General features: G+C 39.6%; 1 protein-coding gene across 7 annotated transcripts in view; it reads right to left on the bottom strand.

Moving 5' to 3' along the window:
• tmem94 (transmembrane protein 94) overlaps positions 1-16,702 on the bottom strand; it is a 40,938-nt gene extending 24,236 nt beyond the window's left edge. For 3 of the 7 annotated variants that reach the window (XM_080871920.1, XM_080871918.1, XM_080871914.1), the window contains exons 1-12: positions 16,555-16,702; positions 12,489-12,809; positions 9,557-9,676; positions 8,087-8,214; positions 7,654-7,790; positions 7,225-7,430; positions 6,357-6,508; positions 5,431-5,533; positions 5,243-5,329; positions 4,895-5,011; positions 2,262-2,318; positions 673-780 (exon numbers count right to left, since the gene is read on the bottom strand). In XM_080871920.1, the coding sequence (XP_080728046.1) occupies positions 673-780; positions 2,262-2,318; positions 4,895-5,011; positions 5,243-5,329; positions 5,431-5,533; positions 6,357-6,508; positions 7,225-7,430; positions 7,654-7,790; positions 8,087-8,214; positions 9,557-9,676; positions 12,489-12,512 (1,239 nt within the window). In that variant the 5' untranslated portion in view covers positions 12,513-12,809; positions 16,555-16,702. The remainder of the gene's footprint in view (positions 1-672; positions 781-2,261; positions 2,319-4,894; positions 5,012-5,242; positions 5,330-5,430; positions 5,534-6,356; positions 6,509-7,224; positions 7,431-7,653; positions 7,791-8,086; positions 8,215-9,556; positions 9,677-12,488; positions 12,810-16,554) is intronic. The other 4 variants (XM_080871919.1, XM_080871915.1, XM_080871916.1 and 1 more) reach the window with 3 other exon arrangements.
• Positions 16,703-17,364: the final 662 nt, after the last annotated feature.

The following is a 17,364-nucleotide window of genomic DNA, read 5'->3' as shown; positions in this document are numbered from 1 at the left end:
TGTACATGCAATGCTGCCATCTTCTGTTTCAGTCCGTTATTACACTCTTAAATCCTGCCACTTATTCCTGCGTCTTTTGTGATCTTACAAAGCTTCAAACGACGCGTCGACTATTAAATCAGTCGTCGACGATTTTGATAGTCGACGTAATCGTGACTAGTCGACAAATCGTGGCAGCCCTAATATGTGTGTGTGTGTGTGTATATATATATATATATATATATATATATATAAATAAAAAATATATAAAAGTCACTCATTAATAAATAGCTGGAAAAGAAACGTGTAGTTGTAGCAGTAAACAGTGTGTTAAGTGGATGCATTGTTACTTGGATTCGGGTCAGGTAACTGGATGGTACCACACCTGAGAGCAGTTACTGTGTTCAGATCTGCACAAATGAACTGCATCAAGCAGGAAAACTAACCCGAGTTTGATTTAAATGGACTTAATACTGCAGGTATGAAAATACCCTAAGTTTACATAGAAATTTGATATGAGGTTAGCCAGCACAGATTAGGTGTTCTGTTCTATGATCATATATCAAAAGCTTACAGAACAGAGCTGCATATAATTTTATTCTATTTTTAATTTGATCTAGACGCAACATGAAATGCATTTTGGGTAGCATTTTTTTACCTAGATGTATTTGTCTAATGGCCTACAATACTCACTGTGACAGATCCCAGTGTATGTAAAAGGCTGGAAGTACAGCAGAGTGTCTGAGATTTTCCCTTCAGGACAGCAACCAGGTGTCTCCATACACATCGGAGCATCTCCTGCTTAAGTGAAAACACACACACAGACACACAGTTATCAAGAGAACTACTTACTACTAGATATCAAAAACCTAAATGCTTAAATACATGACTAAAATGTATGAGTCTTATGAGGAGGGGCAATATACATGTAGGAACACCAATCGCCTTTGGACCTCAGGTCGGGTGCTCCACTCCTGACTAGGGTGCCTGTATCCAGTAAGAAATACATAACAGACCTGCCTTTTCTCTATGCATAAATACCCCCCCCCCCGTATCCCACCCACTAACCCAGATGCCAATATGAAGAGATAATCACTTTATTATTATTGTCAGTGGTCATAAACTTTATGCCTGATCACTGCATGTCAGAGAACTGAAGTGTATTGCAGAGATCTGAAGTGTCATTAGGTTCAGATCAGGAGCATGTTTAACAGAGAAACCTTCCTCTTGATGAATCTTCCTCTTCTACTAAGCTGTCAGATACCGTAATTAGATTGTCAGCAGAAGTAGCCACCCCAGTTCTCTTTCGTGAATGCAAATTTGTCCACTACACTTCCCTTTTCTATAGACATGTTCCCTACAAGTTTAAATAACAGATTGAGCTGCTAATGTGCAGGATTGACAGCCACAGAGGAGTTCAAAGTCTTTCATTGAACTCCCCTGCAGCTCACTGACCAGCATGTCTTCCAAACACAAAGTCAAACTTTATTTCATGAAATTAGGTGGAAAATATTTTCATGGTTCACTGTTGATAAGGAGAGGACACAAGGAGAGGAAACCTAATTTCCAGTCATGCAGTATAAGCAAAAAAGCAGAGGTGAAAGGTCCAACAAAGAGTCAGTGCCTCTCTTATCCTCAACACTTTCTATCATTTTCTCTGATTCAAACGCCAAATACTAAATGTTTGCAAAAAGACAGACTGGTGGCAGTTGTTACTGTCCAGTTATACAATGACTGAGTTTGGTTAGAAGCTGTGTAAGGTGGTGGGAACAGAAGTAGTAACCATGGACATGAACACATAATCTTAAACACACAGGATAGATTATTGAAGGTAACTATTCGATGACAAAACAAATTTCCCACGTGTGGGACTAATAAAGGTTATCTTATCTTATAACGGGAGGCATCTGAGTGTAAAATCACATGAAGAGTTGCTTGGTCAAATTGTGTTGACTAATAATGTCCAAACAAAACCATTCAAAGAGAGGGAAATCACATGTACAGCATTTACAAACAGAAAGCAAAGTCAAGTATTTGGATGAAAGCAAAAAGCAAACAAAAAGGACACCGAATCTAATGTCTATGTAAGACATTCAGATGTAAGTGGGACTGAGGGTGAGAGGGGAAGGTGGAAAAGTAGCAAGAGCTATGTACAATGGTTCCACAGAAGGGTTGCAAACAAACGGGTAAAGACAGTGAGTGGGTTCGTTCAGGTGGATTTGGGAGCCAAGCAAGTTTAGGCGGGGGGAGAGAATGGGGTGTCAAACAGCATGAGGTTATACCTGGGAGGAAACCATCTCGGTGTAGCTGCTTAGAGTGTCCTCAGAGAACTTAGCAAGCTAGGGCAAGAGAAGAGTCTAGTTAAAACACAGAAGGAGGCTCTCACTGTGCCTCCTCTGTGTGGGATATGGTGTGTGTGTGTTTGTGTGTGCATGTGCACTGTTATTACTGAACTGAAGAAGAAAAACATCTGAAACAGTGTGCAGTGCAGACGATCAGAAGTTAGCAAACAGCAGACACAAAAACACTGGATAACCTATATTTGATGAGACGCCATGAACACTGGTCTGGGCCCTATAGTGATGCCTTCACCTTTATCGTGCAATTTGCAGCAGACTAAATTCGAATTTTTACATTTTTACCAACACTTACATGCATTGCTCCTAATTAGATTCAGAATATGGGGCTGGTGGGGCTGCTCTGGCTTTGTGAGTTAGAAGTCCAACTTGAAGTCCAAATTCTGACATCTGATGCACCAACACTCAGCCAACATTCCTTTGACAGGTTCAACTACTGAAACCTTCAAAGGCACATTACTTCCATCTTTATGACCAAAGCCTGGTATTGTTATTGCTGTTTAATCACAAACATTTCACCACAAAAAAGCCTGATATCGCATTTTGAAAGGAAAAAATAAACTATATATGACCTAGACATCTACCAAATATTGACTTTAGAAAGATTTAATCTGTGTACCATTTAGATCTATTTTAGAACCTTTGTCAGAAGAAAATTTGGTGAATGGTTGAAATTAGCTTCAAAGCCTCAAAAGATGATTTTTCACCTTTTCAAACAAATTTACACTTAAAGGGTATGTTTTTAAAGGCTATGACTGGCCACCCAGAGTTGTTGTCAGCCATTAGATATTACCCTTACTGTGACGGATAAACTTTTGTCAATACAGGTAAGAGTGTAAGAAAAAGTGTGATCTCATTGACTATTTACTGTGATAGAATTTGTCAGCCATTATGTCACCACAAGACTGTTTATATATTCCTATTTCTTAGTATTTACCCTCAAAACCACCGACTGAGTTGCAGTGCTGCTAGTAGAAGCAACATTTTGACAATAAAAAGGTGAGAAAATCATCCATTAACAGAAAATTAACTCATGCTCAAGTTTAATGCAGACAATAAGAAGTTATACTACGTCCACTATAACTTCACAGATGAAATAATGTTCATTTATACTAAACAGCTGTATTGGGGTCTCATCCGTGCACAAACACATGTATCAACAGTGGGGTCATTGAGCAAACTACTGTTGTCAGCCATTACTGAAACTGCTAAAGACAGCGTTCTCCATCACAAAAGCTATTGATGAAATTGATTTTGGAAGAATGAAGTCCATTCCTTCAGTAGAATTTGGAGAAGGAATCCGAAGGTGCATTAAAGTTATTCTTGACACACATGACTGAATTTCATTTAGTCATTTATCGCTATCTAAAAGCATTACTCCAACAGTTTTACACTGTAGTTCTACTCAGTGTGTCTGTGTCCCTGAAGGACTTGTTGAGAAAAAAGCATTGGTGTTATTATCAGGGTTTGAAGAGTTCTAGAAATAATAGTTATAGATTTATTCACCTTTGAAATCCGATGTGTCTGCTTCTTTGCAACCTCTGTTCAACTGTCTGCATGAAGTTAAAATTTGGTTATCACATAATTTTCTTACACTGAATGAGAATAAGACCGAAATCATTGTTTTTGATAGTCACACTCCGCCAGACCAGTTAGCTGATGGCCTAGGTCCTCTTGCTAGCCATTTCTCGCTCACTGTAAGAAACCTCCGAGTGTTCCTGGATGGCGCTTTTAAACTTGAGAAACAGGTCTCCACTGTGGTAAACAACAGCTTTCACCAGTTGCGTCAGATATCCAAAGCAAAGCTGTTCCTACCTCTAAAGGACCTTGAAAAGCTTATCCACGCATTTATCACATCCAGACTGGACTACTGTAACTCCCTCTACAGCCTCCAACATGCTTCAGTTAGTTCAGAATGCAGCTGCGCGCCTCTTAACAGGTACGAGAATCTATGAACACATCACTCCAATTTTAGCCAGCTTACATTGGCTCTCTGTTAAATATCGTATAGATTTTAAAATTCTTTTGTTCACTTTTAAAATTCTAAATAATTTAGCACCCAGCTATCTTTCCGAACTCCTCCACTTGTACAATCCCAATAGAGCACTAAGATCGTCCAATCAGATGCTCCTAGCACAACCTAGGTCTCGATTGACGTTGAGAGGCGACCGGGCCTTTGCAACCATAGCACCTAGACTCTGGAATAACCTCCCTGTTCATATTCGTACCATCTTTTTACTTTGGCTTTTGATTCTAACTAGTTGGTTGTTATCTGGCTTGTTGTGTTGTCACCTATTGTTTCCTGCCCTGTTTTCTTATTGTTTATTTTAATTGTCTCATGCTTTTACTGACTGTGAAGCACTATGGTCAGCTTTGTTGTTTTTAATATGTGCTATATAAATACATTTTGATTTGATGTGTTCTTTTAGACCTGTTACTAAAAGTAAAAAAAAAAAAAAAAAAAAAAATCACTGATAATAACTGAAGCCTTTTCTCCTGTCATTGCATGTCACATTTGTGTGTGTGTTTGACCGTGTCCCTGTGTGCATGTCCCTTACCAGGCCAGCTGGTGACACACGGCTGAACTCGGCGAGGACCCTGGCCTCTCCGTAAGCATTCACCAGCACCCACATAATAGGAAAGAGCAGGGGCAAAATGGGCAGAACACCCATTAGCTGAAAAAACAAGTCATACACACATTTCTGTCCAGTCTTTTTCGCTTTCAAGAATATTCTTAGTACAATCATTATGTTTGGTGCCAACACAGAACAAACTGTTAGGAAAGTTTATTATCAATAGTAATCACAAAAAACACCTTTACATACACACTGGTTGGCTGTGTCCCTACATCACTAATACATTACAGTCTTTGCTGTCTGCACATTTACTGCTTTGAATTATTTTACCTGAAGCTGAACAAAATTGTAGCATCTAGGAGTGAGGCTGGGGGCAGTAAGAAGAAAGCGAACAGTGTTAACAAGCAGGAATGCCACCTAGAAGAGGGGAGCAAAACACACATAAGACTGCACATATTTACATGTTCATGTTCAAATACAATGCAGAATACATTAGGAAGAACACACCAACTACTCACCAGTACAACAGGACAGACTAGCTTGGTGATAACCGACTGTACTGTAAATCTCTCATTATCGAGCACAGTGACTGGGCGAGACAGGGCCAACTCCAAATTGTTCCTGTTGGATAAAAGACAGACAGAAATACAAATGATTTTACCAAAGTTTAACAACTTTTTTCCATTCCCATTCATTCCCATTGATACTCTTCTTATGTTCATCATCATTCTTCATCTGTGAGATGTTATGGTTTCTTTTCATTACATCATAGTCACATGACAGCAGTATAGCCAATTAACTTTTGTCAATATGGGTACGAGCGCAAGCTAATGTTCAAATAAAATGTCACAACTGAGAAAAAGTGTGATTTCTTAATATTTACTTTCCAAAAGCCACAGACTGAGTTGCAGTACTGTTTCCTGAAGCAACGTTTTGATAATAAAATGGTCAGAAGAAAATTAACTCAAGTTTGATGCAGATCCAGGATAACAGGATCAAAGTTATACTTACCTCCACTATAATTTCACAGATGAAATAATGTCCATTTATACTAAACAGCTGTATTGTGGTCTCATTCGGGCACAAACAAATTTATCATCAGTCTTCTGGGTTATCTAGCAAACTGCAAATGGGAAGCATTGCTCCTTTTGGAGAACAGTAACTTTGCTGTTTATTTTTCTGTTATGGTGGGCAGATGAAGATTTGCCCTTTTGACCTTTTAAACAGCACACTGGTGCATTAATGTGCATAACCTAATGTTAACCTAAGGTGAATGTCATGTATGTATGTTTTGCTTCCATCCCACCAAAAAAATGCATATGTACATGAAAGACTGTATAATACTTTTAACATTCATTTTTAATATTTGAGGATATTAGAAGTAATTCCAATATTTGGTTTAAAAAACAAAAAACAAAAAGATAAACATGGCCATGTTCCCTACCTTATCGTGTCCAGGACTGGAGTACAGACCACTCTGAAGAGGCGGTGTTGCTGGGGGCTCTGGGGTCCTCTTTTCTCATTGGCCCGTGGTGAAGGAGGAGGGGAGAATGGTGGGAATAAATCTCCTGGTTCAAGCACAATGTGCTCATCATCCTGAGGAGGAAAAATGAAAAGAAAAAAAAAAAGAACAATTATAATTTCTGAGATACCAGATACCGGTCTTACTGACAGGTTAAGGACCTTCTATGGCCCTGTCAGCTCTCCTAGATTTAACCACCTGTCTGCTGCACTGTCAATCATAGTCTCAAGACTATGCTGCGAGACACAGCAAACCTTTTAGCAAAAGAAAGTACTGATGTGGCATCCTAGAGGAGTTGGACCTCCTGTGAAACATGTGTATGGTGCAGGTATCGTCTCGTGCTTCCAGTAGAAAAGATGAAAACTCAGCAAAGCATCCAGTCAGAAAATGATGATGAGGGGAAAAAAGGTCAGAGGTCTCCACCTGTAAAACTATTTATTTTTTTGCCTCCATTTTCATAAACAGTGTAAAAAACAATGTATTAAATAGAATTTTTTACACAAACTAATAACAAAAATATCCTGTCCATCCTTTTTACCACATATCATACAACAATGCATTAGTTTTGTCTAAATGTGGCTGATAAACTTCCAGTTGATGTATTTGTTATTCCTACCAGCAGAGGAAATACCGGGTGAGATTGTGTCTAATACCTAAATACAGGCTTAAGCTGCCGATACAAATTGTGATACGTGTTGCTTTTTAAAGCTTTTGAAAATTGTTATTTACTCAAAAAAATAGATACTATCTTACAAAAGTATAATACAGCTTACAGTAAATGCAGACTAACCTTAATGCCTCTAAGTGATGCAAAGGCCTCTTGACCAGGTCTCAAAGCAATGATATCGCCTTCCACCAGTAGACTAACAGGCAGGTTAACCAGCTGAGAGTCACGATAGGTCCAGTGAAGGGACCACGATGGGGATGAGGGTGTGTAAAGGTCAGGGTAGAGAGATGAAGGCCATTTCACTTCACCAACACAGGCTGACAAGTAATCTAGGATAATGAATTACAAAATTGAGGACTCATTTAGAGAACAAAAGAAGAACTAACATGACAGACTAACTCTTGTTAATGAAATAGGATTTGAAGAAGGTAAAACAAAAAACAATTACAACAACAACAAACAAAACTAAACAAACAAATGCGACTTTTACAGAGAATACAAGTTCCTCAATTCTTCTGTGTTTGCAGTAATGCAGTCATGAGCCTTACTCACCACTGAGCTGTGTGATGATGGCCTTTAGGCGCCATATCATCTCATTTCGCTTCAGTCTCTCCTGGCGTCCACCCAGACACAGGTTCAGCACCAAGAGGAGAAGGAGAGCAGCGGCATTCAGGAGCTCTATACCAGCACTGTGGAGGTGAAGACAGAAGACCACAGCTATGAATGAAAGATCAAAGAATACAGTGATGAAATATCTCTCATCATGGTGGACGAGGGAGATGCATTTCTCAATTACCTGGCTGTGCTAAACATTTTTAATGCAAACTAACTAGAATTTCAACCAGTGCTTTTTTTTTGGAAAGGATGCTATCTTGTAGAGAATCCCTCATGTGCCGAGAAGAAAGCTCTCAAAGCACTGACAGCTATGTGGACTTACCACCGTGTGGAGGTGAAGAATAAGACATCCCAAAAAGAGGTTACATACCTCCCCTTCGGCTGGCTACCATGGCAACAGACGAGTCCCACCACCACCAGCAGAGTGAGAGCAGCACCCGGCCAATGGACACAAGAGTGACGATTACCATGGTAAAGGAAGCTATTTTGCCACTGTTCCTATGGAAATGTCCCCAAAACAAAAGCAAGTAAGCACAACAATATACAACATGTTACATTACAAAGTAGTGTGCCTACACAGAGCACATGTGTATGTACACAGAGCCTCACAAGTATGTAAGGCTTATAAATAAATAAATAAATAAATATTTATTTATTAGGGGCGCAACGATACTCGTATCGATATTGAACCATTCGATACAGTGCTTTCGGTTCGGTACGCATATGTATCGAACAATACAACATTTTAAATTTATTTTATCAACTTTCCTTCTGACAATGCTGTAAGTGGATCTGCGTTCGACTACTCCGCCTAGGCTGCACTGTTCAGTGCAGATCCACTGAGTGCAGCACATGCTAGCAAGACGGAAGCTAAGCTCGTTGCAACATGGCAACTGCCTCAACGCTACCCGAAATTGAACCTCCCCCACCCTCATTCAGATCTGGCCTTTGGAACTATTTTGGTCTTCAAGTTAAGTATGACCCTGAAGGTAAGCGCGTCATGGACTAAAGTAAAACAGTATGTTGGATGTGCCACGCAATGCTCAATTACATGGGTGGGAGCTAGTGTGTTAGCGCAGTTAGCTCGTTAACGTGTTGGCCGTCCAGCCCCACGCACGGGGCGATCCGCGGTAGCTCGTTAACGGAGATTTGCCGTGTTGTGGCGTTAACGTCATTTTAACGAGATTAACGCTGACAGCACTAGTGGGAACACAACGAATATGACTGCACATTTACGCCGACATCATCCTAGTGCAAAGACAAGTGGAAGCAGACAAAAACAACAAGCACGCATGCTACAAACTTTACCCGAGTCATTTAGACAGCCGTTAGCACAGGATTCTCTTCATGGGGACCTGATATGTTTAATATGCTGCTGAGAATATAGCCCAGAAGAAGCGTATAGTATAGCTTTTATTTTGGAAAGAGCCATTTCTCTGTAATAAACTCTTTTCCAAAGATGAGGGATTCCTCCATCAGATAGATTTATTTTTTATCCCTTTGTTGTTTCAGCAACATTAAATTTAAAAACTGTACTTTTGAGTTAAAATATATATTTATAATTTTAATAAATGACAAATTAAAAAAGCATGAACATTTTTTTGTATCGAAAAAATATCGAACCGTGACACCGAGTCACCGTGACAGCTCCTTTTTGGCACGAACAGAAAACAGCAGTGAAGTTGTTAACCTCACCAGGTACCGCCATCCAAGGAATAGTGCATACATATGTAGCATAATTTACAGATATAGCCACATATATGGAAAATCCAAAACGGGGAAATAAGGTTCTAAAGTAAGGACCACTGGTTTAAAAGTGTAGACACAAGTGTGTGCGTACCAGCACAGATGTTCGTCTGCATGCAACTCTCTGATGCTGTTCCAGCAAGCTGCTTAACTGGTCCCGGAGCTTCTCAAGAGCCTGGCCAGTTGAAAGGCCCAGAGTCACAGCATCCTCCTCCTGGAAGAACAACAACAAAATAAAACAATCCAGTCATTTTACTGGTCGATTTTAAAAAAGAAAAAAAAAAATCCTTTGTTTCACCATTAGTCTTGATGCTGGGTATCAAAAATTCTAGAAGTCCCACAGGTAGGCTTGATTAGCCTTGGGGGAGTCGGGGAGTGGGCAGAGGGAAGGGTTAGGAGCAGTGTGTGAATAAAGAGTTTACAACATTAAACCTATGCAGCCCGCAATTGTTCAGTAAAAAGCATGATAAAACAACAGCGGCAGTGATAATAACATTGGCATAGTTGAATATGGAGCTGGAGTCTGTTTACACAGCATGAGGCGCAAAGAGGCAGCACCCTTACTGAGATGGTGAGCTCAGGTAGATGGAAGAAAGCATGTTTCTAGCGTCCAAAACAGCAGCGCTGTTCCTGTAGCCAACTTTAAAACCTTTAATTTGAAACAGCTAGCGGGAATCCTTCATCAAATCACCTGATCAACAAAGTCCGACTTGGGAAAAAAAACAAAATTTTTTGCTGCTTCATACACTTTTTGTTTGTTTTACACAGCAGTAAACCAGTTGTATTAAAATATGCAGATTAACCAAGTCTGACACCATGTTTAAATTATACAGCTTCCAGGCTGACGGCCGACAGCAGAAAGTATGAGGGTAAATATGCTGCAAAATGCCAGAGCTTATAGAATAAAGAAAAAATTGAGAATTTCAAAAACCACAATTATTAGCACAATTATAACCACTGGACATGGGAGTATAGAGGGTGTCTGGGGAGCGTGAGTGTGTGTACGGTGTTCATTTCTGTGTCTCTACATGTTGGATGAGTGTGTGAGCATTTGTATATGTGTGCATGAGGGAGTGAATGCATTCTTGTGTGCCTGTTTGTCCGTGTCAGGTCTTACACTCCACCTCTCTTACAACATATCTTAGAATATAATAATAATAATAATAATAATAATAATAATAATAATAATAATAATAATGGATACTTTATTGATCCCCATGGGGAAATTACTTGTTTTATCTTGAATATCTCAGGCGCCCTGGGGGTGAGGGCCTATGAGGTGTACAAACAGGTATTCACAGACACACCATATTATTTGGCTGCTGCCTCTAAATATATTTTGCATTATTAGTACTGTGTGCTTTTCAGTAACATTTATTATTTATTGTTATTTATGCATATGTCGGTTCTTGCTGTTGTTTCTCTGCTGTGTTATTTTTTCCAGCAGTTGTTGAAGCAGATTGTGATTACAATAACACTAAATAAAAAAGATCCTAACAAAATATCACCATCAAGTGGACCATTAAAGTAAATGTCATGATGGTCCACTAGGGAAAGTAAATCTGTTGGCCATTTTTTGGTCTTCAGACAACAATTCTGCCAGACAGGACAGAATAAACACAATTATTCCACTATTGATTGAAAATTAGCTCTTCTTTATTTGAAAGTTTCAAACTCTCAAAAACATGTTTAGCCCCATTTTCTGTCAGTACGGAACGTTATGACACCAGGTGGGTTGGTTGCAGTCAATAGACACTTTTGTGTTGTCTCTTGCTGCAACAATCAGTTTTATGTTAAAACCAAGGACATACTCTGCACTGAAACAGGGAAATCCACCTGTTAACCATAATGTTCGGGCTTGTAATGCACCTTATAAATGAGGACTGTGTGGAGAAGAGCCTGTTTGATTCAGGTGACAGGTGGTTCACCGGACCGACAACCCTGATTAAGAAAATTATTTTTCCTCATCTAGTCGATTGTACCAATCAGCTGATGCAATCAGTTCTATTTTATGCAATAAAATAGTCTCTCTTTTCCTACGCACATCAATCTAGTTGACAACAAAACAGCTTTAATACATGCACATCACACCATAAACATGACTATCTTTCTTACCAAAGCACGGTCAGGAATCCCATAAGCACGTGTGCTGGGAAAATTAGAGCTTTTTTCCTCTCGTGTCATCTCACTGACTGGATTGCTTCATTTTAGAAATGAGGAAAAGCGAAATGGAAGTGAAGGATAGAAGGATCGATGTGGAGATTTTGTTTGTTTGTTTTCCTGCAGACAGCATGTTCGAACGTGTTTCTGCAAGAAACATTCTTGTGGTGTGATGCACTGGTAGAGAGACTATTTTACTGCATAAAATAGTGCTGAACAGATTTTGCACTCATTTTTGAAGCCAGGGGCAGCACAAAAGTGATCCCTTTAGACTGATTTTTTTTTTGTCTTTAATTTCCCCTGAGTTATTGGTTCTGTTACTAGCTAGCTAAAATAAACTAATGTGAGTCTTGACATCAACAACCACCCAATCCGGTGACATGACGTTCCATGCTAACAGAAGATGGCACTAAACATGTTTTTAAAAAGTTGACTTCAAGCACTTATTTCTTATATCCAGCTACAGACAGTGTTACATCTATGTCTGTTTCTGAAAGCAGGGCTATATTGTGCCTTTATACAATTTGTGTTTTGTTTTCACTTTAATGCAAAAATGTTATCACTTACTCCGAGTTAGCAAAATTCTAATATTTTATTAGCCTGTTACACATATACATCTCTGTGTTGTATCCAACACACTTCTGGTATCACAGTGGTTTCTGTTTATAGGTCTGCAGAAAAATTGCTCTCTCTGAAGAAGCAAAAAACCTTGGAAAAACAAGACCCCATGGTAGATGATGTTACAGCAAGGCAGTTAATCTCCTGAGGTCACTCTAAACACCAAGGTAGCTGTCTATTAAAACAGCATCCACACAGGAAACATTTACGTTCCAAAGGCATTTGCTAATCTAAGCAACCAGACTCACCTGTCTCTTATCCCTTGGCTCCATGGCAACCACAACCACTCTACATGCTCTGCTCCTTGTTAGGCAAAGATGTGGCAAATTCTGTCAGTTCTGCCACACAAAGTCCAGCTCTAGATGCTACACATCTTTGATTCCAGCAGCTGTAGATCAAGTGGCTAAGATGCGCACAGAGAAAGCAGTTCTCTGCCTGTTAAGACCTCCTGCACTGCGTCCTTTGCCAGTGTGACAGAAGAAAAGTGGAGAACTCTCTCTGGGATATCTGGTTTTGTTTACTTCCTCAGGTGCTGCACAGGAATCGCGTCATAACATTGATGCGGAGCCCTGTGAATAAAATGCAAAGCACATGAACAAAAATGTATATCTAACTGGAATGTCATCAACATAGATGACATGAATAACACCTTGGTGTCATTTGGTGTATAAAGTCCAGGAAACATCACCCAGTGTTAGCATAACAGCAGTACTGACAATCAGACTGCACCATAGAATCTACTCACCTTGAACACAAGCAGTTTCAACTGACACAAAACCCCAGAGTCAGCAATCTCCTTGGCAAAGAGTTGAGAGTGGTGAGCCAATCGAACAGGCAGACAGACTGAAGGGTGGAGGGAGGAATGCCCAATATATTCCCTGGACTTGGACAGCAACAGTCTTTCTGACACCGCCATCAGAGAGTCTAGCTCCACAGCCACATTACTGGCCTCGTGGATTAGTTTGTTGAGTGTGTTGGTGTTGGTTGATTGGTTGTAAGGTGAATAAAGTGCTTTAAGTGTACATAATAAAGCCCTGTAGTCTAAACCTCTTTGAGTGGTCAGTATGAGTAGAAAAGCAGTGTATAAATGTGAGAACATTGTATCTCTGGAAACTAATGGGAAGAGAAGAAACATGCTAGTAGGGCTGGGTGATATGAGAAAAATCTAATATCACGATATTTTTTTGGCTACACCACGACACATATAGCAATATGTTTAAATAAACTTCAAAAATAAATATTATTTTCAACAATATAGTGCCTAAAATTACACTCATTCAAATCGACCATCCAAGGTTTTCTTCTACTTTGAATACAAAACATTTGAATCAATTTAAATGTTTTATCCTAACCATTTTTTAACCATCAGTTTTTCACAAATGACAATACTGTCACAGTAAGTCTCTTTCTGTGGTCAACACCAGACCTTTAACAAACTAAAGATCATAGCAACAAAAAAGGACATCAAGCAATAATTGAATAAAACAACTGAAAATAAACGGATGCTCTTTTGTGCTTGTAACATATAAAAATTGTAAAATAAAACACGCGATGACCTCAATTTACAGTAACTATAGTAACTATTAAAACGACTGAACAAGAATAGTCCAGGGTATCACAGCTGGTTTGTTTAACGTTTTCTTTGGTTTACGGGAGATGGTGACATGCAGAGTTTAAAACATTCTTCATTTGGATGACTTTTCAGCTGGTAGAATAATTTCGTGATATTGCTCTCTTTTTATAAATAATAAATAGTTTTACGGCATGTTTTGCAAATTATTGCATTTTGTTCTGCATCATCCCCGTGAAATCCAAATGACAGCAAGTGTCAGTCCCCCGCTCGTCTGACGCTCCCACTGACGCCAAATTTTTCCCAATCTGGTAGTATATAAACAGGCATGCTCAGCACAGTGTGCCAGGTAGAAAACTTTCCAATTGGGACGGGGGAATTAATGATGCATTCCCAGCGTGTGAGAGAGAAAAAAAATTTCACAGTGGCAATGGCAATTTATCCTCGATGGTTACGATAAAGCCAACTTAACCATTGTACGTGGAAAAAATTTGATATATCGCCCACCCCTACATGCTAGTGAAGGCATCTACGTGTTTATCAGAGAACCTCTTTTAAACATTTCTGCCTTGCCAAGTAGCTGTGAAATAACTCCTGCTACTTATACTGCATCTCCTTGATACTGACATCATCATACTTTTTGGTATAGTTTATTTTTATTCTTAGGCTTGATGTGAAACTTAACATGTAAACAAATGACAAAAGTGAACACTCATCTCTGCACGCATGCCAAATATCTATGATTGTGCAAACTTGTCTCCATAGACGTTATGGATAAACAATGGAAAGACTGTTCATCTGTATGTCCACATCCACAGCAATGCATAATCTCTGCATACTACTGCTGAAATGGTCGCCCCCTCGGCCTTTACCTAAACAACCACTTTCAGCAGCGACCATTTAAGGGGTCACCACAGTAATTATCTGCCTCTTTGCATTCTCTACTGTCACCAGAGCCCTTTTCGTGTCTTCCTCCACTACATCCATGAACTCTCTTACCTAGCAAATCCAAATTCAACATCCCTTGTCCAGTATATTAATAATCCCTCATCTGTACATCTTCAAACCATCTCAACCTTGCCTCTCTTAACTTTGTCCCAAAACTGCTCAATCTGAGTCGTCCCTCTAATATACTCATTTCTAATGCTGTCAATACTTGCACTGAAAATGTTAACATCTTCAGTTCTGCCTGGGTGATAGACTGGCTACTTGTCCTGGGTGTACCTTGCTACATACCCAAAGTCAACTGGGATAGGCTCCAGTCGACTTTACTCCACAAGCCGTGGCAATGAGGCATTGCTAAACAGAATTCTGCCAACATTTTCCCCCTATGCATTCATCTTTAGTAGGCTTGATTACTGTAACAGCATCTTTACAGGTCTACCTAAAAAATCAGTCAGACAACTACAGCTCATTCAGAACTCTGCTGCTCGAGTCCTCACTAAGACCAAAAAAGTGGACCACATCAGTCCAGCTCTGAGGTCCTTACACTGGCTGCCTGTCCGTCAGAGGATAGACTTTAAAGTTCTGATGCTGGCCTATAAAGCTCTGAATGGTTTAGGACCAAAATACATCAATGACCTCCTGACCCAGTATGAACCATCCAGATCCCTCAGGTCATCTGGATCCGGTCTTTTATCAGTTCCCAGAGTCAGAACCAGACACGGAGAAGCTGCATTCAGCTTTTATGCTCCTTATATCTGGAACAAACTCCCAGAAAGCCTCAGATCAGCTGAAACACTCAGTTTATTTAAATCCAGGTTGAAGACTCACCTGTTCTCAGCTGCATTTGAATAAAGCACCAAATCCACACTTTAAGCTTAAATTTCAAAACTTACATTTAACTACTGATTTTATCTACTGTTCTGATTTTATCTGTTTTGATTTTATATACTGTTGTTTGTTTGTTTGTTTGTTTGTTAATTAGTTAGTTTATTTGCTTGTTTTATTCAATTTTAAATCATGCTTTTTATTTGTTCTTGTTTCTAATGTCTCTGTAAAGCACTTTGAATCACCTTGTTGTTGAATTGTGCTATACAAATAAACTTGCCTTGCCTTGCCTATTTGTGAAGTAAATCGTAAACCGTAGCTGGCGGTTTCAAAGACTTTTGGTAAATTTTATCCACACATAACGATCGCGTTGACACAAATATGACCAAAAGAGAAAGACGGAAAAATACAAAAGTCAGAATTCTGAATTTGACTTAAAGTAAAATCGTCGCAAAACAAGTGAAAACTCTTATTTGTCGTATGGCTTTACGGGCTCTAGCAACTTTACAGAATGGGTATGAATAAGCTCACGTACACCTTGAGAGCTGTACTTAAAGCATAACCCCTAACACTAACCCAGCCTACAGCTCCAGCATGAAAGCTGTAAAAGCATGTCAATTTGTCAAATCACAATACTTCGCACCAATGAAAATCTTATCGCGGAGAACGACAATAGTCGGTGTTTTCACAAGCACCTCTCAAAGGTCAACAAAGCGACATGTCGTGAGTCACATTAGCTATAAATGAAATGTTCTGCTGTAAACAGCAGCTATCACAAGACTAGTCTCGATTTGAGCTTTTAATCGATCTATCTTCTTTAAAAGCAAAGCTGTTGTCAGGCCACATATCTCCTTACCTCCATCTCAGAGGCAGATGCTACCGCAACACAGGCGTTGTTTAAACTACACTTCACCGCTGCAATATTCATCATATCACACTGAGTGGGTGTACATTATTAATATATAAGCACTCACCTTTCCTCATTTTCGAGTCTCTCTGCACATCCTGAAAAAACACCTTTTTCTCTCCATATAAACACACTTCAGATGCTTCACTGTGCAGCAGCAGCCATGTTGGAAAGCGTTCAGCTAGGAGGAAGGAAATAATGTGTACGTGCGCGCGTGCGTGCGTGTTCTTCTTCTTCTTTTGTTTTTAAAGGCAGCTTGCATCCAACAATGTTGCACTATTGCCATCTCTTGGGCTATACTGCTACGTCACTTTTATTTCCTTAATAATCAGCTCTGCACATTAGGAGAGTCCAGGTCTTACAGTATAATACTCATGTATTACTGTAATCCTTATACAGTAACGTTAGTTAGTGACTGAGCATCCCGGTGACTTTCTCTTGATTCCTGTAATCAGGGTGAATTAGTTACGGATTAGAGTAATTTACCGAAAAAGTACGGCGGGATGCTCGGGTCCTTCGGTGGGTTTGTCCATTTTACCGAAAAACACCTCAGCTATAATTTTGAAACAGTCGGTCGTGGTTTTGGAAAGTAAACACTTGACCTCTCAGCATCCCCGCTCTATCTGCCATTAGATAGGCAGGTTTCGAATCCACTTAACGGCTACCCTGAGGTACCCCTGAGCAAGGTACCGTCCCTACACACTGCTCCCCGGGCGCCTGCTTAGTGGGCTGCCCACTGCTTCACTGAGTGAATGGGTCAAATGCAGAGAAAAACAAGTAATTTCCCCATGGGGATCAATAAAGTATCCATTATTATTATTATTATTATTATTATTATTATTATTATTATTATTCTCCGTGACTGCAGCTGTCAGTT

This window comes from Rhamphochromis sp. 'chilingali' (assembly GCF_963969265.1).
Source record: "Rhamphochromis sp. 'chilingali' genome assembly, chromosome: 22".
Lineage (NCBI taxonomy): Eukaryota > Metazoa > Chordata > Actinopteri > Cichliformes > Cichlidae > Rhamphochromis > Rhamphochromis sp. 'chilingali'.
Note: the sequence above shows the minus strand (reverse complement) of the source record. Positions and strands in the feature narration are given on the sequence as shown.